A 24,357-nucleotide genomic window follows, 5' to 3' on the forward strand; every position below is an offset into this window, starting at 1 on the left:
TTACAGCATGGTCCTGCATGAAATATTTGCTTTGTCATTATTATATTATTATTGTATTTTCACGTTGTTACAGCCACTACAGAGATGTACAAATGAACAATTGACCGTATTTTCCGCACTATAAGGCGCACCGAAAAGTCTTCCATTTTCTTAAAAGCTCACAGCTCCTTAAAATCCAGTGCGCTTTGTGTATGGTCATTACGGTAATATGTTGACCCCAAGACGGCTCCTTGCTGGAGACATGGTTACAATGTTATAACTTGCTGTTGGTTCAGTGAACTGTGTTGCTGCTTTATTAAATAAGCTTTTGTTGCAGCTCCGAAAAAAAGGAGAGCTGTGGTGTTGTTTTTTAAATAAACGCACACTTTATTAATGGTTTTCACAGCCTCAACAAATACAGGTACGTCTTTTTCCATCTCCGTGCCTTCTCTTCTTCCGTTCGACTCGAGAGGCGTTCAGGACCGCCTCCGAAAAACGTAAATTAACAATTCCTTCAACGAAACTACAAAAATTGAAAAGAATGCATCAAAAGAGAAAATCAAGCGAGGAAATAATAAAAAATGAATGCAATCATTCACATCGAACCTTAATGGTGTATGTACCAACCTTCGGCGGGCCGGATTAAAAAGACCAAAGGGCCGGATCCGGCCTGCTTTAGCTTTTTGCGTTATTACAATTTAAAGGAACATTTTATGTTTTGTAATATTATAGGTACTTCTTTAGGATTTGGGGCATGAATGAATGAATCTATTTTGTTGTTTTGCCCAAGGCAAACCATCCTAGGTGATTAGGGACAGAGTCATGATCAACTCCTTGTGAAGAATATCAGAGCTCATTCCTTGCAATCATTGGCTATTTAAGTTGATCCCATTTCAAAGGGATCTATTTAGCAAGGAGGATCCATTCATGATAAGAAACTATCACATTGATGAAAGATTAAGTGTAAGTATGTCTATTCTTAAACCTTGAGATGCAATTAATTGAACGTATCAGTGCAGGCACAGTGGATTAAAAGAAAGGCTGTTTATTTTAAGCAACACACACAACTCACAACAGTGCTTACCAAAAATAAGTCAGTGTGGTCTTGCCATGTATGATATTTGCTGTTTGAAACTGTTAAGTCTCTGGAAATTGGTGAACTATGAGACACATGTTTCGGCCTTTTGGAAATGTAATGACTAAGGCCCCTTTCAGTCAGAAGACCAAAGCAGTGTCTGATTATATTGGAGTTTATTTTAGTATATTGACCTTGTCATTTCATATTAAGGCAGCTGAATATCTATCTCCATCTCTCTTGATGACACCCATCCGATGCTATTTTGAACTGTAGTCCTTGTATTTGAGAACTTTCAGCTTTAGCCATCGGCGCTGACAGACAAACTGAACTTAATTGCAATTGCTGTCTATCCATTTCTCTGCAAAGGTGAATCATCCCAACCTTATTTTAAACTCTGATCTTATTTTTAGTCCACACATTAAAGATAAAACAAAGAGTGGCCAAGGTCTCTCTCTGGCAAACACAGAGAAGCTAATGCTGTTTTATCACAAGCTGCATTGATTATTGTTATGCTCTGCTTTCTGGTCTTGAGCATATTTTAATATTTTGGGGCACATTGCCTGAAGGGAGTAGCTACAAAAGGTGGGTGGCAGGGTGTGTGTGTGTGTGTGTGTGTGTGGGGAGGGGGGGGGGGGGTTCGGGATTTCTCTGCAAAAGTGAGGCACCACAAGCTTTGTGTTGTTTTCCATGCCTTTTTCATAGCAGTCATTTTGAAATGCTTAAACAACAAAAATTGCTGGACTTCACCCCTGTCCCTCCCCCACAAAAAAGCTTTAGAGATGTCATGCATTTTGGTGAGGAGCTGAAGAAAGGTGGAACTACAGCAGACATGTTTATGCCCAGGTCGGTCGCCATTTTCGGACCAAATCATGCTCTAAAAATTAAGACGTATATTGTTCACCACTTCTCTTTCTCAGTCGACATCAGGAAGCAGCTGCCACAAACACACCACTAAAAATGACCAAATCTGGTGTCCTCATGTTAGGTCAATGTCTCCTGTGTTTTGCATGTTTTAGCACGGTTTTCTCTCCAAATCCACTGCACCATTCCTCATTGATTTTGAACCATATCCCCACAGCGTATTTTGACTTTCCCAATATGTCATGATACAGCCCACTCAGGGAAGATGGAAGGTTTAGGTGTGGCACGGCGTCTGGTACGCGTTTGCTGAGCCAAGATTTGGTGAAGTAGAGAGCAGCAGAACGTGCGAAGTCTTTCTTAACCCTTGTGAGGAGGAGAAGATGATCAATTTTGATGGGCAGGGAGCATAGATTCGCATGATAAAACACTGGGAACGGAGGTTGAAATCCACAGTCGGAGCCTGACCAGCATGCCTGTTCACCTCCCCCTTCTCCGCCGGTGGCACCTCCATGCACTCACATTCTCTGAGGTTTTATTAAAATCTCTCTCCCTCTTCTTCACTCTTCTGCACCAGGGATTCCAAAATGACTGAAAGAACTCGTGCAGCTAAACAAGAATGCCACAAAGCTGAATGCAGGTGAAAAAAAAGACAAGCCGCAGTTCTCTTAACAAATCCTAAAAGGCTAAAAGGCGTTGCTTGCAAACCAAAGTGAAAAAGTCCAAAAGGGAACACTTGTCAAGTCTTATTTAGGCAAATCGCCATAATACACGTACTCTATTCAAAACTATCGATTCTGCACCGAGTCAGCCCTGTTACAATTTTTTTATGATGTCCTGCAGGCAAATAACACTGGATAATACGTGCGCCTTGTTTTGTTGGATCTAGCTACAGCGTTTGATGTGGTGTCTTGTTTGCTGCACCAAGTGGGCATTAGTGGTAACATCTCTCAAGTGGTTTAGATGCTATTTGGACAGGACTTTTCGCGTTAGCCAAGGTTTGCTTTAAATCCCGCTCTCCGCCCTTCTGTCGTATGGTGTTCTGCAGGGTTTTCAGTGTATTTGCTGCCCTTGGGTTCCATCCTAAGAAAAACTCCCCTCGTCTGCCGCTGTGACGGTGCGAGACAAGCAATTAAGTAACAAAGACAGTTAATAAACTGTCGAGCTCGGCTTCATTGCGTTCTTAACAGTTGAATTTAATGCTCAATATTAATATTCCCATTCACACGCAAACGCTTCCATGTTTTGGGGATGTCATAGGGCGCATGCGCCTCTCGCACATACATATTTCACCCATAAACGTGAGATGTGTATGTGATGTGACTCCACTCTGGAAATACTCGTTCATTATTTCTTGGCATTATTATTATTTTTCCTCGTTATTGAGACATTCATATGCTTTACATCCCGCCATGATAGCTTTGTCATAGACCAGAATGCGAGCAGGCACTGCCTGCGGCAGCCACTAGCAATGCAGATTTCTTTGATCTCAGCATGTGACCAAAATAAAAATCTTTATTCCACCTTGAACAGCTGAGTCACAGATGTTCATTTCCATCACCAATCCAGCCTCTATCAGAGGCCACTCTGGAGGGATAGACCCGGTTTCCCTCCAGAAAATACACAACAAACCATGTATATTTTTCCTTCTAAGCACCACAGGTGTACCTTCAGGCACACTTTCATGGTCCTACACACTTGTTACTAGTTCGCCATCCGCAATATTTCCATGACTTTTCGAAAACTTTCGAGAAGATATTTTTCACAAATACATTTTCAATTTAAATTCCTTTTTCATTCATTCATTTTCCGAACCGCTTTTATCCTCACTAGGGTCGCGGGGGGTGCTGGAGCCTATCCCAGCTGTCCTCGGGCAGTAGGCGGGGGACACCCTGAACTGGTTGCCAGACAATCGCAGTACCTTTTTCATGACTGAATGAATTTTTTCAGTTACAAATGGGCCATAGGGGAAATAAGAGGGGAACCACTCCAGCTTTTCCTCCGCTAAATGAACTCAATCCACCACACGACTGCATCTACCCCCACGTCCACATGCACATAGTAGCTGTAACCAATGTTTTTCACTACCTATATTATTGTTTGCATGTTTTAACAATAAATGAACATCTTTACTTGGCTTTGTACTATGCTTTCTGGCTGTGTCCAAAGCTGAAGCACATGCTATTTTATCTAATCCAGCTGAACAGTATCCAATCGGAGTGATGAAGTCGAAGTATTTTCAGACAGATCTGAGTTACACCAAAGTCTATTTACAGCAAGAGCAACTGTATCTTGCTGGCAACGACCTCTATAAATGAAGGGAAACAAGGAGAACATTGAAACTGAATGTGTAAAAATCCATGTTAGTATGAATTCAAATCTGAAAAAAATCAGTCTCAATCATCATCAATTGTACAGATACTCTAATTGATTGGATCCTAACTGCATGTTGTGCAATATTACTCGACATTGAAAATACGGACCGAGAAAATCTCATGACATAAATAGGATGACACTCTCCAGTCAGATTCACTTCATCATCTTGTCGGCCTCCTCCTTTGTCAATGACATCGGTATCTTTTCTGCAGATGAACTATAAATCTTGCTCAAGGCTGCTCCAGCACTCTTTCAGCGACTTGTACCATCTCCTGTCTGAAGGAGCAGTCACTCCCCCTGGTGTGACGGAGGAGTTTGAGGTGCAGGCAGGACGGTGGGTAAAGTCATTCGCCAGTGATGTGTCCGTCAGTCCTTCATCATTTCAGGCCTGCCCAGTCTGTCACTTGTCCGTCCGTCACTCCATCGTTCTATTAACCGCACTTCCAAAATTGGTTGCTTAATTTCACACTAACCCCCTCCTTCAATTCTGCTGCTGTAGATTGCAAATTTCCTCAGTGTGGCCAAATAGAGGTTTTCTTATCTTATCTTAATCGAGTAATTTTTCTAGGGATGTAACGAAAAATAGGTTAAACCAGAAAATCATTTTTCAACATAAAAGATGTGAGTATATTGAATCGAATCCTTCCACTTTGAAATATATCGAGGTATGAATTGAATGTTTTATTGGAGATTTCTATCGAGGAAGGAAATGCACGTTTACAGTGTTGAAAAAATATAAAGAAAATGACAACAAAGAAGTCATTGCTCTGCACCGTACCAGATCGAATCAAATCATAATCCCACCGAATCAAAGTGAATCCATTTTCAACACTGCGAATCCTTGAATGGGCTTGACTTCCAGTTACAACCTGTTCAGAGGAATATAAACAAGACAGCATTAACCGACATGGGGGAGACAGAATGAGATGCCAGGCAGGTCGCTGTTAAAACCCTTATGCCCTTCGAAAAAAGCTGATACCGAACCTACGCGTTTTACAATTTTGTAAATGATGTATGTTGTGTTATACAAACATTCTTATTTTTTTTTTTTCAAACACTCAAAATGTTCAGCGGGATCTGTGCTATCCATACATATATAGCTTATATTAATTCCTTGGGATTTTTTGCCCTTTATGGACAATAAAGCAGTTCTGTGCTATGACACTTCAAAGAAATATTGCATTCTTTGTAAACGGTGGACTATGAGGGTTTTAAGAACCCCGATATCTTAGATGTGAAAGGAAAACAGTCAGGAGGAGGAGGAAAAAAACCCGATATACTCCAACCATTCTCATTAATGGGAGGATGGTTTGAGCCAGAGGAAAACAAACAAACAAAGAAAAAAAGCACATGCAGCGTACATTCAAAAACACAGTACAATAATTCTCACGACTTAAAATGTAATGAACTGGGTGGTGGATGGAGGGGAGGAATGTGGGGGTGGGGGGGGGGAGCATCACAATCTGCGAAAAGTGCTGCACACATTCGGTGTGCTCAGTCATCATTCCGATGATGTCATTTGCTCCGAGTGTAATTGATAAGGAAAACAAAAGCAAGAAATTGAAATTTTGGAAACTGGCTCTCGACAAAAAACGTTTTTTGATTCCCATCACTAGTCACCTTGGCCACATATGTGGTTTCTCCACACAAGAGTGTGAATGTGCACATAGGTAAATATTCATTGTAAGCACTTTCAGTATGTGACAAAGAAAAAAACGGCATATTAATCGGATGCATTTTTATTTTTATAAAAACTGGCATAAACTATAAAAATATAATAACAGTTGTCCTACTACCATTACCATGTACAGGTACTCATTCATTCATTTTCCGAACTGCTTTATCCTAACTAGGGTCACGGGGGGGGGGGGGGGGGGATGCTGGAGCCTATCGGGCAGTAGGCGATGAGTACACCCTGAACTGGTTGCCAGCCAATCGTAGGGCACACAGAGACCAACAACCATCCGCACTCACACTCACACCTACGGACAATTTTTTGAGTGTTCAATCAGCCTGCCATGCATGTTTTTGGAATGTGGGAGGAAACCGGAGGACCCAGAGAAAACCCATGCAGGCCCGGGGAGAACATGCAAATGCCACACAGGGAGGCCGGATCTGGAATTGAACCGGTACCTCTGCACTGTGAGCTCGACGCGCGAACCACTGGACCACCGGGCCGCCCTGTAAAGGAACTGTAATCCAGAACTCAGTCGTATACTGTTAAAATAAATAACAGTAGATGCTGTGTAAAATTACCACACCACCCACTGCTTTCCTACGGTAATATACTCAAATTCAAGATACAGTAAATTACTGTAGATACATTGGAAAATACTAGCAAATTACTAGTATCCCCGCTGCCAGTAATTTACTCTTATTGAAGAGCAAACCTCTTGACAGTGAATGTATAGAGACATTTTATTCTACATTGATACTGTCTTTCAATTTTGCTGCATCCCCCCCACCCCCATGCCCCAGTTTGAAGCTTTTAAATGTGAAATATTCAACATTTTCTTGTGAGAGAGCATGTACAGGAATGTACACTTCTCACCTTTTTCACCTCTGTTTTCATGCCTGATTTTGGTCAGGAAAATGAAACAGAACCATCTGAATCATCTAAATAAAAGTTCAATCAAGGCAAGTTCAAGGGTGGTCCGGTAGTCGAGTGGTTAGCACGTCGACTTCACAGTGCAGAGGTAACGGGTTCAATTCCAGCTCCAGCCTTCCTGTGTGGAGTTTGCATGTTCCCCCCTCCGGGTCCTCCGGTTTCCTCCCACATTCCAAAAACATGCATGGCAGGCTGATTGAACACTCCAAATTGTCCCTAGGTGTGAGTGTGAGCGCAAATGGTTGTTCGTTTCTGTGTGCCCTGCGATTGGCTGGCAACCGGTTCGGGGTGTTCCCCGCCTACTGCCCGAAGACAGCTGGGTTAGGCTCCAGCACCCCCCCCCCCCCCCCCCCCCCCCCCCCGCGACCCTAGTTAGGATAAAGCGGTTTGGGAAATGGATGGATGGAAGGCAAGTTCAGTGAGTAGTACACTTACTGTATGTGTGTAGGCAAAGCGTCTCGGAAAAGGAACATGTGGGAGGGCTTCACCGTGAATCCCAAAACAGAGGCAAACAAGCAAGAAAAAGCCCCACAAAGCTCTACTCGTGATTCTGAACCTGATTCTGATAAGACGGTTGTTCCAGAACTTTGTAATGACCAAAGAAGCACCCCAAGTCACCCGAGTTAAAGTATCCTGAAGAAAGAACGCCGGTCTCTTTGCAGTGAACACAGCCCTCAACCTGTGTTTGTGCGTTCGCGTGTACAGTATGTTTGCGTGTGTTACCGATGCCAGACATAAGTACTTAGCCATTTATCCTCTGTGAATGAATCCTACCACCGAATATAGTTTCCTCTGCAGCTGCCCAGTTGGTCTTGTCAAAGCCTTTTTTTAGTGGCAGACCTCTCAACACCACAGCACAAATGTTTTCGAGAGCTCTTTATCCTGGAGGGATAGAGTTACATGTGTGCAAGCATGTGTGATTATTCCCAGTGAAGTTGAGAGGAGGTGCTCTCTCTGTCTGTTTGTCTGCATCTCTCTCTCTCTCTCTCTGTCTTTCAAAAACCAGGGAGTCAAATGCTTTATGTTTAACAGTTGTGTGTGACAGCGGGACACACGTTTCCACAACAGCTCTCTTTCCGTGCTTTGGAAACCCCACTTGATGGTTTGGGTATAGATGCATTTTTTGCTTTTCCATTTTCAACACCTACCTGTTCCCATTTTTGTCTGGTTGTTTGACATCCGCCACAGAGCAGTCGTCCAAGAATGTCCGTCTCGCGAAACTCAACCAATGGCTTTGAAGCCATTTTTTCTACTCTTCAGGTAGGAATTCACTGCAACACTGTGCATTGTGATACTGCTGAGCTTCAAACAAGTCTTCGTTACAACGTAAATAAAACCTTACTATCATGTAAACTTCACATGATAGTGAAAGAGATTTATAAAGCTAATATTACATTTTTTTATATCCCTATGATACAACATTGACTTTTTTTTTAAGTTTGCCATTGTCGTTTACACTGAAGTTGGCACAGTGGCTGACTAGTTAGCACATCCACCTCACAGTTCAAATCTGTGCTGTAGCCTTCCTTGGTGGCGGTTCCCCCTAAGCCCCCTGTGTGTGTGTGTGTGTGTGTGTATGTGTATGTGTGTGTGTGTGTGTGTGTGTGTGTGTGTGTGTGTGTGTGTGTGTGTGTGTTGTCGGGGGGGGGGGGGATTCCGCACGTACTTTGGTTTCTCCCACTTTTCAAAAACATGCGTGGTAGGTTAATTGAAGACACTATATTGTCCATAGGTGTGAATGTGAGTGTGACTTGTCTATTTATGCCCTGTTTATTGGCTGGCAACCAGTTTAAGGTCTGGGAAAGGCTCCAAGCGCACCTACGTCCCTTATGAGGATAAGCAGTCCAGAGAAGGGATTGATAAATCGATGGACGTGGGGTGTTATTGATTTTTACAATGTCTTCTCATTAGCCCAGCCTATTTTAAGCCAACATTTGTGAGAATGACAACTGACATGATCACACAGTTTCCACCATGTCATCTTCAATGAAAATAAAAATGAAAATCATCGACATGAGAAAGGGATAGATGTATTACTTTACCAAGTGTGCAGGAAAGCATTTGTCAAAAAGAACTTTTTTTCTGCCCAATGCAAGCAAATGGATCGTGGAACCTTGACTTGCCACTATCTGTGTTTACGAAAAATTCAAGTTCCACACCATCTATTATTTTTTGGGGGGGTACTGTTTTTGATATACGAGTCATCTTGGCATGGACGAGTGCCAGTGGGCACCAGGTAGCCTCTGAGGACTACATGAATAGCCTGTTCTAAAATTTGCTCACAAAGTGAATGGACATGGATTGAATGATTTTCTAGGAATGTTTCACAAGTGTATCATTTGAAAATTAAAATACCCGCAGAGACTTAAAAGAAATGAAGTAAATAAATAAAGTAAGTAAATCTCTGAATCAAATGTGGTGATGGTAGTGTGGTGGTCTGGGGCTCATTTACTGCTTCATGCCCTGGACGATTTGTGGCTTAAAATCCGCCTCAAAACTCACTTGTATTCTTTGGCATTTGACTCAGCATGACTCAGATTTGATCTTAGTTTTACTGTTTGGTGCCTTCCACCATCTTTGTTACTGATTTCTTGCTTTATTGTTGTATATATGTTAGTTACTCCATAGCACTTTGTATGCAGCGATGGCTGTTTGAAAGTGCTCTATAAATATAGTTGAGTTGAGAGTATCAAATAGTATTGTTCTTCTCAGTTTGTTTCACTGTGATTGAACTTCCTTATCATTTTGTTTTCCTATTGTTGTCTTGTTAATTATTTACCTTGTCGTTTTCAATCGCTTAATGTTTATTCCGTGTTTTCCTGGCTCTTTGTTGCCAGCCACCTTTGTTTGTACTATGTCGGTTTTGCGCTTTTCTGTTCATAAACATTTTTGTTGATCCCTTATCCCTGTCTATGTTTGTGGGAACTATGTCAGAGAGAAAATGTTCAACCATCGTTTTGTGACCTCAAGCTGAAGTGCACCGTTCTACAGCAGAAAACACACACTAACAAGTCTCTCCCCACCACCCTTCCAAATAAAGGTTTTAAAACGGCCTAGTCAAAGGCCTGACCTGAATCTGATTGAAATTTTGTGGCATGGCCTTGAAAAGTCTATTCATGCATGAAAATCCTAATTTGTTCCGAAATTAAAGTAACTCTCCAAGGAAGAGTGGGAAAAAATATCTTCACAGAGATACACTGTAAAAGACTCATTGCCAGTCATAGAAAATGTCTGATTTTAATTGATGGTACTGAGGATGGCTCAATCAGTTATTCGGTACTTTTCCTGAAACAATTATTTGCCTTCATATTTTTTTGGCACGATTTTAACACAAACTGCATTTTATGTTTACTTGAGTTATTTTAGTTTGATATTTACATTTGTTTGATGATCTCAAACATGGTGGCCCGGTGGTTGACTGGTGAGCAAGTCAGCCTCACACTGCAGAGGTGCAGGATTCGATTCTGGCTGCAGCCTTCCTGTGTGGAGTTTGTATGTTCTCCCCGTGCCTGTGTGGGTTTTCTCCGGCTACTCTGGTTTTCTCCCACATTCCAAAAACATGCATGGCAGGCTGATTGAACACTAAATTGTGAGTGGTGAGCGCGGATGGTTGTTTGTCTCTGTGTGCCCTGTGATTGGCTGGCAACCAGTTCAGGGTGTACTCCCGCCTACTGCCCGAATCAGCTGTGATAGGCTCCAGTATGCCCCATGACCCTTGTGAGGATATAGCGGATCTCAAAATGGATGGATGGATGGATTCCAAAAACATGCATGGCAGGTTAATGGACCACTCTAAATTGTCCCTTGCTGAGATTTTGAGCACAAATGGTTGTTTGTCTATGTGTGCCCTGCGATTGGCTGACAACCAGTTGAAGGTGTACCCCTCCTGCTGCCCAAAGACAGCTGGGATGAGCTTCAGCATGCCAGTGACCCTTGGAAGCATAAGCTGATTTAGAAAAAGGATGGATGGATACATCAAACACAAAGATTCAGATCAGGTGTTTAGTCACTTTATACACCAGTGGTCCTCAACTAGAAATGCTGTAGGTCCACTTTTTTTTTTTAAGAAGACCAAGGTCCGATCCCATGCACGGCGGTCATGGGGAGCAGGGCTATATGCCCATTTAGTATGGTCAAGCCAAGCTGATACAAATCAACACTCCTCACAACCAACCAATAATGGGGTGCATGAAAATAACAATTATTCACTTTGCCAGTACACAGCAAATAATGAGAGGTATTGTGTTGAGGCACAGGAACTCTTTTATTTTAAGTTGTGCCTGCTTAATAATAGAAATAGCCCTTTTAGGGAAATAAGACATTTTTACTTTAACTTTGTTAAACAGTAGTTGTATTTTTCCCCGTTAATTTAACAAATACAAAACAAAATACTAATTTGACCAAAATAAATATTAAACATGAAAACAAAAATATCCTTTTCCTTTGTACAATTCCCCTTTTCACATCCCCTCTGAAATCACTGAAAAATATATCAGAAGAGGAGTTAAGAACCATTTTAAATGCTGACACAAGGGAGCACAGGAATGTGCAGTGCTGTTCTTCCACTAAAGGCATACCTGTCAACTTTTCGGAGCACCAACCTTTATAAACTACCCAAAAAATCCTTATAAAGAGCAAAAAATCCTTATAACATACCAAAGCATTTTATGTCAAAATAACGGCACAGAAAAAACCCCCACAAATTTTTCAATGATATTTATTGTAGATCTCCATAATATAATGTCTGGTTAATGTCTAATCATCATTCTACTTAGTGGCATTACTGTGTTCAGAGTTGTATTCCGGAAATGAAAGCATTCGAGTAGACGAGCACCGTTCTGGGCAAAAGCAAACCTGTGGGGGGAAAAAAAAACAAAAAACGGAAATTTTCAGAATCCGTATGATTTGTGCGATATGTCCATATATGTAAGATTCACCACAAAATCCGTATGAACTATGGCTAAACCGTATGAGTTGACAGGTATGCTAAAGGTGAATGCAATGTCTGAGGCTTGCAAATATTATTTGAGGACACCATTGTGATGTTCATTTACCATGTTGTGGTGTTCTGCTGTTAAACAGCTGCAAAGATCCCCGGGTAGACGGGAGCAGAACTGCCCACAATCGAAACCTCCCGCGATTCGTTTTGTCTAATTGTCTGTGTGCGGCTCTCCTGGGCTGAAGCTGTGAGCACACTGTGGCGTCGCGCATGCGTCTGTTTCCTGACACAATCATCCATTTTGAATGCGTGTGTATTGGGATAGACGCGTGCTGACGCTTATGTATGGGTGTAGCATATGGCCGCTTACCATACTGCTACACGATGTTACGGCAGTGTCGCAAAGCATTGGTTGGTTGGGTGACGACTGAGACCTGTTACGTCAGTTGAATAAAGACCGTTGAAAAAGTAAGTCGTGTCCTCACGTTTTTTCGGACACAACATTCTGGCGACGAAGATGGACTTTAACGCAGCTCCCCTCCCCTCGTTCCTTGCGCTCCCCGGTGAGCCACCAGTCCCGTGGTCCCGCTGGTATGACTCTTTTACAACATATCTGACGGCGATCGGACTAAACGAGGCAAGCAACGCACGGCTAACAGCTATGCTAGTGCACAGCTTGGGCGTCGAGGAGCAGCGCATTTTTCGTACTCTCGGACCCGCACGGATTTATGCAGATTGTGTCGCTTTATTGGCTGGACATTTCGCTGCACCGCAGAGTGTGATAGTCCGGCAGATTACCTTTCGCCAACGACGGCAACACACGGGCGAGCGGGTACACCACTACATTGCCGATTTGCGATGCTTAGCGAGCCTCTGCAAATTCGGCCGCTTGGAGGAGGAGATGATTCGGGACCAATTAGCGGAGCACACGATTGATCCCAAGCTCCGGGAGAAACTGTTACTGTCGCCGGACGACCTCCCGCTGTCGAAGGCTGTGGAAATGGCGTTCCAACTCGAGAATGCAGCACACTTAGCAGCGCGGCTCGCGAATCCAGACACACCCACCGCTTCACGCTCTCCTGCGCTGGCTCAGATTGTCGCTTCAACCCTCAGACTCCACCTCCACCTACGACGGTGCCGAGATAAATGTGGCCGGACGTCAAGGGGCCGTCACACGCAGACCTTGTGCCAACTGTGGCTCGGCCTCACACCCCACGCGTACGCCATCTTGCAAAGCCACCGGACAAAGATGCCAGCGCTGCGGGAAGATGAACCACTTCTCCAGGATGTGCCGCTCTGCCCCCACACCGACAAACCCCTCATCCCGCTCACCTGACCGGTTGGGCCTGACCACCATTCACTCCGTGGGCTCTGGCGCCAAGCCATTCAAGTGGTGCACAGTGGAACTGGACGGCGTGAGCTTGCCACTCCTGCCTGACACTGCAGCCTCCAGGTCTCTACCGAACGTGTCCACAGTTAGACGCCTATTTCCCCGGCTCTCGATTAAGGCCAACGCCGAAGACTTGTTTGGCTATGGCCACGCAAAAATTGGCATGGTGGGCACCGCCACCTTCGCCGTGCGCTATGGCTGTAAAACTCTACCTGCTTTCACCTTCCAAGTCTCCCGTCATGGCGCCAACCTCTTGGGCTTCGACTTGTTTTGCGCACTCGGATTTTCGATCACGGACAACGTGGGCGCCGCAATTCTGACGGTGACTACATCCTGGCAGTACCGTTGGCCATCGCTCTTTACAGGTTTGGGCTGTCTCACTGCCTTCAACCATCAGCCACTCATTGATCCTACTGTGCCCCCGTGATCCAGCCTCTTCGCCGACTGCCCCTTGCCCTGTGTGATGACATCTCGGCCGAGCTACAGAAACTCCTTGATGCTGGCATCATTGAGCGGATTGACGTGTCCCCTTGGATCTCCAACTTGGTGGCAGCAAAGAAAAAGACGGGCGGTCTGCGACCCTGCGTTGAACTCAGAATGGCTAACAAGGCAGTGATTCCTGACAAATACCCGCTGCCCACAGCGGAGGAGTTGGCTGCCAAGTTCTATGGGTCCACCGTGTTCACAAAACTGGACCTGCGCCAAGGCTATCTACAGGTTCCCCTGCACCCTGACAGTCGTAACCTTACAGCCTTTGTGACTCACATGGGGGTTTTCCGCTACACCCGTATGCCCTTCGGCCTCAGCTCTGCCCCCAGCTGTTTTCAAAAGATCATGGCCACCATCTTCGCAAGCATCCCGGGGGTGGTTGTTTACCTGGATGACATTGTAGTACATGGTGCGACGTGTGACCTGCATGATGACCGCCTCTCCAAGGTGCTCGATGTGCTGGCGAGCCACAACCTCACCCTGAATGGGGAGAAGTGCATCTTTTCGACATCGGCTATTGAGTTTGTGGGATTTCGCCTGACCGCTGATGGCCTGAGTCCACTACACTCCAACGTTGATGCAATATTGCGCCTGCCAGAGCCCTCGTGCCCCGCAGAACTGTCCACCTTTCTGGGCATGACGGCTTTTTACTTGCGCTTCCTCTCCAACTACTCTGATACGACCGCACCACTGCGTGCCCTCCTAAAGCAGGACGCCTTGTGGTCATGGACGCCGGCATGCTCAGCAGCCGTTCGCCGGCTCAGGACACAGCTCACCTCCTGCAGTACTCGCCCATTTTGACTTGGAAAGCCCAACGTTCGTCACCTGTGACGCATTCAACACTGCGGTTGGGGCTGTGCTGTCCCAGCTCCATCACGGGACGGAGCGCCCAGTAGCCTTCGCATCAAGGTCACTCACTTCTGCAGTACACTGTTGGGGAGAGGGAGGCTCTGGCTTGTGTTTGGGCATGTGAGAGGTGGCACATGTACCTGTATGGCCGACACTTTACACTCCGCACCGACCACAAGGCTCTCACAGCCTTATTGGCTACAACCGGGTCAGGGCACAAGCCGCTGCGGTTGTATAGGTGGACTGAGAGGTTACAAGCTTACAATTTCACCACCCAGTTCACACCAGGTAGGGACAACGTGGTGGCGGATTTGCTTTCCCGGGCCACGCCCAGCCCCGCACCGGACACAGACCATGACACCTTGGAACAAGGTTTGATCCTCCATCTCCACACACCCCTCGAAGCTGCCGTCTCACTGCAAGACCTTCAGGCAGCGTCCGCCGTAGAGCCAACACTAACCAAGCTCCGGACCTTCATCCGTGAGGGCTGGCCCGCGAAGGTCTCGGAGGAACTTGCACCTTTTCACCGGGTGAAGGGTGAGCTTTCTTGTTGGAATGATGTCTGTGTGGCTAGGGGGCTCTGTACTGTGGTTCCTTTCACCTTGAAGCCCCGCATCCTGACCATGGTTCACGAGGGACATCTGGGTATCGTGAGGGTCAAGCAACGCTGCAGGGGCCTGGTCTGGTGGCCAGGTATTGACACCGATGTGGAGACCATGGTCAAGGACTGTTCAGCGTGCCTCACAAGCGGCAAGACTGCCCCCCCCTGCAGCCCGTGGTGTGGCCGGCCAGCCCATGGACTCATATCCAGGTCGACATTTGCGGTGAACTCCATGCCATGCCTCAACACCAGCGTTTCCTCCTGGTGGCATACGACCTCCACTCAAAATGGCCCGTGGTTCTGGCTGCTGGGTCAATCACAACCAAGGTCGTCATGGACTTCCTATCATCTCTTTTTGCACGATGGGGCGTGCCTGACATTATCACGACAGATAATGGGCCTCAGTTCATCTCAGCTGACTTCGCACCTTTCACGGGAGCAAGGGGGATAAAGCATATCAGGACCGCCTTGTATCACCCCCAGGCCAACGGGGGCGTAGAGAGGTTCAACCAAACCCTCAAGAATGGACTAAGAGCACACCTGGCGGACGGCCTTCCCTTCTCTTCCGCACTACAGGGCACTCTGTTGCATTACAGAGCAACACCTCATGCCACGACTGGCACCTCCCCAGCTTTCCTTATGCTGGGACGCGAATTGCAGCTGCCCCTTGATCGCCACCGTCCTCCAACAAGAGCCACTCCAGCATCAGCATCCTCTCCAGCCAGCAGGGTGACCAATGAGCAGCAGCGTATGAAGCGGCGATTTGATGAGAAGCGCCGGGCGAAGAAACCCGCACTTACTGTGTCAGATTGGGTCCGCATTCGCCGGCCCGGCCGTTCACACAAACTGGACTCATTCTGGACAGCGCCGGTCCAGATTACTGCTCAACTTGGACCAGCCACCTTCCGTCTGGCCGACGGGTCACGTTGGCATGCCAGCCGCCTCAGGAGAGTGGCATCACCTACTCCTTTGAATGAAAGAGCTGTAGCAGATCTGGACCTCTCGGACAAGGACTATGATTTTCCTGCTGCTTGTCCGGGGACACCGGTGAGGCGCCTTCAAGAACATGGTGAACCAGCTGTGCCCGAGGGACCGGGGCCTCGTCCAGCTCGGGTCCGCCTCCGACCTCGTTATTTAGACGATTACGTGACTGAGTTTTAGCCAGTGCTTAGCCTGTTGCGTGGCAGAATACCCACAAGGCTAAGCGGGTAAACTAGCAGTCTACCCGGTTTGCTCAGCTCAGGAAGGGCTTTGTTCTATCCCTTGTCTAGTTGTTTGTGATTTGAGAAGTTTTCCAGATTCCATCAAGGGAGGGGGTAAATGTAACATATGGCCGTTTACCATACTGCTACACGATGTTACGGCAGTGTCGCAAAGCATTGGTTGGTTGGGTGACGACTGAGACCTGTTACGTCAGTTGAATAAAGACCATTGAAAAAGTAAGTCGTGTCCTCACCTTTTTTCGGACACAACAATGGGCACACCTTCAGTTCAGAGGAGCCAATCAGCGCATCGTTATCGCCGACATGCCCTGCTCAGCCAGGGTCTCCAGTTAGTCAAACATTATACATACACAGTCGCGCTGCTGCGGTCCTCTGCAATACATCTGTTAGTGCATGCAAAGAATACAACGGATAATTTTAACAAGCGATCGCGGTAATGCGCAGATTATAGTCCAAAAATATAAAATATATAACGTAAAAATCACTTTATAATTTGTTATTTTATACAATTTGCCGAGGGTCCGGAGAGAGGAGGTCGGCGGTCCGATCGTGGATCGCGGTCCGCCAGTTGAGGAAGGCTGTTATACACCATATTTTATGATTACAATGGTGCTTTTCTTTATTTCTCCAGAATGCTGAGGATGCTGAGAGCACCTTGAATATTCTGAATATCCTGGATGAACTTCTGTCCGCAGGTGAGCATGGAAATAAATGGAATTAATGTATAGATTTTCACAGTGTCCTTCAACCAATCGCGGGACTTTTCCTGGTTGTGTAAATTATCACCTGGCGTCGGGCAGAAACCTTTGTCAAAATTTGGTTGATTTCATCTTTGTTGACAAATATATGGTCTCAGTTCCCACGAGGATCTGTTCTGTTTTATAAATCAGAATCACAATCAAAAGCTGGTTTGGGGGCGCACGCTAGCACCTACCTAAGGGGTGTAGCTGGAAGAGGTGGTGAGCAGGGTATGGAGGTCCCAGCAGTATTTTCCGTGCTCTTGGCTTGGTTCTTGCGGCGTGCAAGTCCTCGAGATAGGTAGGTAGGGAGGTACCATTTATTTTTTCTGCACCCTTAACTGTCTGTTTCAGTCGGATTTTGTTCTTCTTATGTGGTGGCACCAAACCAAACTGTGATGGAGGAACACCGGACTGATTTCAATGACTCAAAACTCACTTGTATTCTTTGGCAGTTGACTCAGCATGACTCAGATTTGTTCTTGGTTTTGCTGTTCAGTGCTTTCTACCGTCTTTGTTACCGATTTGTTGCTTTACTGTTGTATATTTTAGTTGTCTCACGTACAGCATTTTGTATGCAGCGATGGCTGTTTGAAAGTGCTCTATAAATGCAGTTGAGTTGAGTTGATTGAGTTGCTGTGTAGCACTTACTCAGCATCTCCTTTGCCAGGCCATGCTTCCTCAGCAGCCTCAGGAAGTACCGTATTTTCACGTCCTCACGAAAACTAAAGTATGATGTTACAGTGTGGGTGTATTCATCCAAGCTGCCCGTTGAAGTTTCAAAGATGCCCCAATCAGTGCCGTCCCATCATTCTTGTAGTGCCAGCTTTGCTTCATTGGTCTTGACAGCTGGTTTTACACATTTGAGTCTGTGCCTGTATGTAGGGATTAATTGTATTAAACACTGATCAGAGAAGACCAGCTCTTCATGGGCAACAGATCGATATGAGTCTCTATGTGTCATGTAGCAATGGTCCAGAGTGTTGCCTTCTCCGGTGAAACAATCAATGTGCTGCTTATATCTGGGAAGTTTATGGATACATTGTGTGCTATTATAATCACCCAAAACGATTAGGGGTGATTCTGGACGCTTTAGCTCGGGTTTGTTTACTTGGTCAGCCTGCATTTGTAATGATGTGTTCGTTAGCTTACTTGTGAACAGTAAAAGAGGAGAACTCACATGGTGAGTAGAATGGCTTACAGTTTAGAAACAGCGACTCCAAGTCTGGGCTCCAAGCTCCGTGACATCAGTGAACCATTCCTCATTGATTTTGAAGCATATTCCACCACCTTTTAATTTCCCTGATAGTTCCATGTCACGGTCTGCTCGGTGAAGATGGAAGCTGGGTAGGTGTAGCACAATATGCAGGTTGCGGTCACTGAGCCAGGTTTCGGTGATGCAGAGCACGGCAGACCGTGCAAGGTTTTGGTGGTCCGAGTGAGGAGAAGTTCATCCATATTGTTTGATTGCAAATGTCGATTAGCAAAATGGATTGATGGGAGCGAAGTTTGAAATCCACACTGACGTAGTTTGGCTAGACGCCGGCCCATTTCCCCCTTATCCTCCGGCAGCATCTCCGTGCTTAGTAAATAAAGTGCAGCCGCCCCGCCAGCTATTTTCTCTGTAAAACCTTGTGGGTTTGTGTATGTTGGCAAAAAAAATAAACAGAGTATACTCCCAAATGCTTAGCAAAGCTTCTCTTGAATAAGTAACCACTGGAAGATCGCCAAAAATGAACAAAAATGAGAAAAACATTACCAGGCAGCGCGTCTGAATTATTGACCAACCTCGAAAGTATTAAATGGTTTGGACTCTGATGCCATTTTAATGGCTCAACAAGCTAGAATTCTGCCCTATGCCAGCTATAACTTACTCTGATCTGGACCAGAATTTTTTTTTTCACCTAAACAAACCAATATTAAAAAATGTAATTTGTAGTGACCAACAGATGCCAAATACTAGAAAATGAATATTGTGTGTGCAAAGTTCGGGTGTTTTATGTATCCACAGTCACTTATTTATTAATCTGGCGAAAGTATATCACCTGGTGCCAAAATAAATGCTTGTACTTTTTGTGTTTTAATGCTGACCTTTTCTTGGTCTGTGCAGCTTTCACATTTGTCCTGAAACCAGAATTCCCTTGCAAGTAGGAAGCAACCTTTCTCTTCAAGTGGTCAACTTCATGATAAGGGCTGACACATTTTACAGTCTAGCACAAAGCATAATCTAATTGTGCGCATGGGTGGAGTTTTCTTTATTTTGTATTTTAATAGGCTGTGCACATGAAGAATTAGGCACAAAGGGCATTTGCGCCTTTGTGCAGTGCTGCAGCATGCAAGTAACCTTTTCCTGCCCAATCTTAGTGGCATCCCTCACATTGATCAAAATCATGGCGGTCCAGGTGCAGTATGCTTGACAATGTGTACACAGAAATAGGCTCGCTGGGGTCCATGCATGACATTGGCAGGTAAACTGCAAGCTCTCCCCTTGCAAATGATGTTGTCACCCGTGCATGTCACGTGGGGAGATTGGGGGATGTTGCAGAATGCCTTGCACACCTGATCTCGTGTCTCAATATTTAAGAATGAAATCTGATGAGCATTCGAGTGCCGAATTTGTCTGCGTGAGGCTTGATCAAGAGCAACAAATTTGCGTTACATCACGTGCACTTCGAGTGAAACCTGCTCTTCCCCACAATAATACCAATACAATAACCATTGTAGGCTTTTATTTTGAAGTTGGGCCGTGTGGGGCCGTAATGGCTAGTTTGACCTGTCCTTTGAAAATTTTGGCTTGCCTGAACACAAAATCATATTCAATCACTAATTTATGATGTTAAGAAACAGCAACTCCATCATTATATGATATGGCCCAATTCTCCGCCGTTCACACGCAACGTGTGCCCAAAAGGCAATAGCTAGTAGTTCGACGGCTGTTGCTTTGGTTTATTTCTTTTCTTCTTTTTCAATGATGTGGAGATAGGCTAGTTTGTAATTCACGCTCTGTGTTTAAAACAAACAAACAAACAAAAAGAGTATTTGCCTAAAATTGCACTTTGCGGTCTTTTTCATTTGCGGTCCATGTATCCTACCTTTTATTACACAAAAAATGATGTTCCTAAAATCTAAACAGCTAGATTTTTGCAAGTGAAGAGCAGCCAGCTCACAGTAATGTTGGTGCTTCTGACTCACTTGTTGCAAGCGATGTCAACAATAATTGCACAGAACAAGAAGAGTCAGACTGGTGGTCAAACGATCAATTAAGGTATTAATTAACTTGTTTGCTACTTATTTCTTACATATTTATTATCCATTATGTTATATATTTATTTGTTAATTAATGAACTTAATGATCGCCTGTTAACCACTGCCTAATTTATCTAGCAACAGTCGCTTATGGGGAGCACTGGTTTCTACATTTTCTTCGGCATGTGCAGTAGATCAATGAAGACAATTGAATTCATTGAGATCTAGAATTGGTGGCATGGTGAACAAATGGTTTGTGCTTTTGCCTCACATTTCTGAGTTTTGTGTTCAAAGTTTGGCTCCGGCCTTGGTTTATCAAGTTTTCCTTGTGCTTGCCTGGGTTTCCTCTGGGTATTCTAGCTTGTCACATGACTGTTGACTTGCACAAATCCAGGGTGTACCCTGCCTCTTGCCCCAAGACAGCTGGTCTACGCTCAAGCTCAGCCATGGGGAAAAGTGGCATTGTAAATAAATGGATGAATCTTATGGATATGTTATTTAAGACTAGATATCATTTTAGATAATAAATTGATCAGAAGATTATGCAGCAGCATAAGCCAGGTTAAAAAAAAGTGACTTGTAGTGTGCAAGGTACAAATATGCACAAACACAATGGATAGTATTTCAAGTAACACTCACTGTTGTTTTATTTCATATTGTCATTTCCTGAAAGTAAAACAGTAGTGCCCAACTAACCATCACCCTTCATTTCAGGTACTGATCGTCGAATTCACTACATGATCAGTAAAGATGGAAGCGAAGCCTTGCTGAGTGCACTGGTAAAAAATGGCAGTAGGTCCAGTCCCGACTACACCATTCTGTTGCCCTTACTATACCTGGTGGCCAAAGTTGGACACAAAGGTAACTTTAATTAGAAAAAAACAGTGGGGATCCACCCCCACTCTTAGCAGAGGATAGAGACAGAGCCTGACAGGATCACTGATTTATTGATGCTCCGCGAACAGTGATCAGTTGCCTATAATAGTTTAAAACTGTAACCCAACACTGTTGAAACAATAACCTAACACATCAGCTAGTTGTGAAACATCTTAAAACATTGCTGTACCCATTAAATACAGATCAATAATTAGCTGACAGCTTAGGACACAGATATACAATGCACAGTATACCTGTACATGCACGTCAATAATTATAAAATGTGTGTGAGTGTGTGCGTATTTCCATGTGTGTGTGAGACAAATCCCCCTTCCATGATTATCACACTGCAATTGATTATCAAGTGGTGTTATATGATGTTAACAAGAACAGCATGAGGCCATTTTGTAAAATGTTTTTTTTTTCTTGCCTATTTGTTCTGCGCATCAATAGAGTTGAAGTACAGTCCAAACACATGAAGAATTTTAACAGGCTGTAAAAGTAACAAAAACAACAATGAAGAAGTGTTGTACATTGATGAAAGATAATGTATTAAAAAATGTACACATTCGTGCTAGTTCTACCACTGTGAATATAAGTGCTAGCTTGTGTAGCCGAGAGGAGCCAGATGAGGTGGCTCGGGCATCTGATTAGGATGCCTCCTCAACGCCTCCCTGGTGGGGTGTTCCGGCATGTCCCACCAGCAGGAGGCCCAGGACACACTGGAGAGACTCTGTTACCCAGCTGGCCTGGGAATGCATCGGGATCCCCTGGGAAGAGCTCGAAGAAGTGGCTGGGGAGAATCTGGGCTTCCCTGCTAAAGCTGCTGCCCACACTACCCGACCCCAGATAAATGGTGGAAAATGGATGGATGGATGGAGGGATGGAAGAATGGTGGTGGCTTTCTCCAAGCGACTCAAACTTGGGACTTGCCTTTTTGGTTGTCTTTGACATGATTTTCTATCAAAGTGAGTAAATTCAGAACCAAGCATTCTCACACCAAAGGGGATAAGCTGTACTTCATTGGACAGATGTGGTGTTTGTCAAGACAAAGCAGGTCAGCATGGAGAAGAAGAATTGACAGTGGAGAAGGATTTCCTCATAAACAGATCTCACAGTGAGACTCAAAAACCTGGTTTCAGAAAAATAACAGACTCTAGACAAAGGTTCACTTGACAGCAACAGGGTTGTAGTCCCTGAATAAATTCTATTAGTACAGGGGTGCCCAAACATTTTGGACCGAAGATCGACTTTTCGATCAACCAACCTCCCGCGATCGACCCATTACCGCACACGCACATACACACACACATCATGATGAGCAACAGCCTGACATGGAGGCAAGCGGCGCACTTTTGCAGCCTGTTAACTATCGTAGCTCACACGTAGCGTTTAAAGTGCTTCCCTCGGCCCTCTAGATTCCTATTCTTTGTCCGTACCCTCGGTGAATTGTACACGAAACAAACTGAATGAGAATAATGACAAGGATAAAAGATATAGCGCAACAGCTCTGATCACAAGCTGCAATTGCAGACTGCTGAGCGCTAACAACTTCCGGTGACGCAGGTCACGCGCCACTGTAAGTTAAAGATTTACCTGCTTTATTTCATTTTATTTTATTTTTTAATACTTTTTGTGAAAATGAGACTGATGGGATGATTAGAGTGCAGTGTAAATTAACACCAACAAATATATTACTAACATGCACAAAGACACACAAATGGTTGTTTGTTTGTTTTTTCTCCTCTACAACCCTTGGGATCGACTTGGGACCAGTCCGTGATCTACCAGTCGATCGCGATCGATGGAATGCGCACCCTTGTAATAGTAAGAAGATAGTTCACACAGAATCAATGCCAACCTGACTCCCCTGGGATGTGGTTGAAGATCTGCCGGAGGTGCAAATTGAAAGGCCTTCTCACAGCTGATCCTGCTGGATGTTCCCAACAGACCCTCACATTGCAGCTTGGTCTGTCAAGTCGGATCAGCATCCTCCACCAAGAGGTGATAGGTTGACCTATGCATCCCTCTCTTCACCTGGGTGTCCAAGACTTGTGGCCACAAGTCAGATGACATGAGTATTGAAATCCCCAGGCAGAAGAAGGGAGACCCCAGCTGGAGTACTATCCCGCACCCACTCAAGGACTTCTAAAAGGATGGCTCCTCTAAGCTGCTGTGTGGTGCATGGACACAAACAAAATCAGACCCTTCCCACCACCCAAAGGCGTAGGGAGGCTCAGGAAACACATCTGCTTGTCACCTTTTATTGTGGGCACTTCCATTATGAAGGAGAACCTTAAACAAACAAGAAATTTTTGTACGTTTGGTGAGCACCTGCAATGAAGATTGTATATAAAGAGCTGTCCCCCAAATGTCTTTGAATTGATCACGTAAAGCAGGGGTGGCCAACCCACGGCTCGTGAGCCGCATGTGGCTCTTGCTGGTTCAATGCGGCTCCCGGGCTTTCACATGACAAGCGTCGAAAACGCCTCGGCGGTGGCGCTGCCATTCAAACAACGGCGCAAAATACACAGAATTAAGTACGTCAGCCTATCATGAATCCCGTGACTTGATTGACATACAGGGCAAGCAATCAGATGACAACTGAATTCCCGCTCATGCGTAAACAACGGTGCTTAGCGCTAATGATTGACAAACAGGGCAAGCAATCAGATGACAACGGAATCACCGTTCATGCGCAAACAACGGTGCTCAGAGCAAAGCACTAAGCTAGTCAGCTTTATAGGTAAGGGTGCCCAATACGTCACCATCGTGATCGACCCGGAGCCAGCGGATTGGTCCCAAGTCGAGCGTGAGCGTTGGGAGGATGAAATGCGAGGTGGGCAGAGAGTTTGTCTGTGTGTTTCGATTTCGTTCGTGTTCAGTGAAATTCCGGCTCTCGCTCATCTCGGTGTCTGTGCGTGCCTGCGTATGCGCACGTGTGCGTGCGTGCCTGTGTGTGTTTGTGTGTGCGCGCGTGCATGTGCGCGAAGTGGCTCTTTGCAGTAACACAGTAAAAAAATTGGCTCTTAGTCTCTGACTGGTTGGCCACCCTTGCTGTAAAGGTTCAGCACCATTTTTACACCACAAAAAGTCCCCATTTTGATC

At 45.1% G+C, this 24,357-nt stretch overlaps 1 protein-coding gene and 1 pseudogene across 2 annotated transcripts in view; one reads left to right on the forward strand and one right to left on the reverse strand.

The window, feature by feature from the left end:
* Positions 1-7,963: 7,963 nt before the first annotated feature.
* Positions 7,964-24,357, forward strand: part of agbl1 (AGBL carboxypeptidase 1) — an 86,087-nt gene continuing 69,693 nt past the window's right edge. Inside the window, exons 1-4 of one of the 2 annotated variants that reach the window (XM_086109871.1) lie at positions 8,137-8,159; positions 17,022-17,085; positions 19,238-19,274; positions 21,088-21,234. In XM_086109871.1, coding sequence (XP_085965997.1) covers positions 21,111-21,234 — 124 coding nt within the window. In that variant the 5' untranslated portion in view covers positions 8,137-8,159; positions 17,022-17,085; positions 19,238-19,274; positions 21,088-21,110. Of the gene's footprint in view, positions 8,160-17,021; positions 17,086-19,237; positions 19,275-21,087; positions 21,235-24,357 lie in introns of both variants that reach the window. The other variant, XM_086109870.1, reaches the window with a different exon arrangement.
* LOC147205660 (uncharacterized) lies at positions 18,276-19,580 on the reverse strand (annotated as a pseudogene).

This window comes from Hippocampus guttulatus, chromosome 4 (genome assembly GCF_054856545.1).
Source record: "Hippocampus guttulatus isolate MCC_2025c chromosome 4, RoL_Hgut_1.0, whole genome shotgun sequence".
Taxonomy (NCBI): Eukaryota; Metazoa; Chordata; class Actinopteri; order Syngnathiformes; family Syngnathidae; genus Hippocampus; species Hippocampus guttulatus.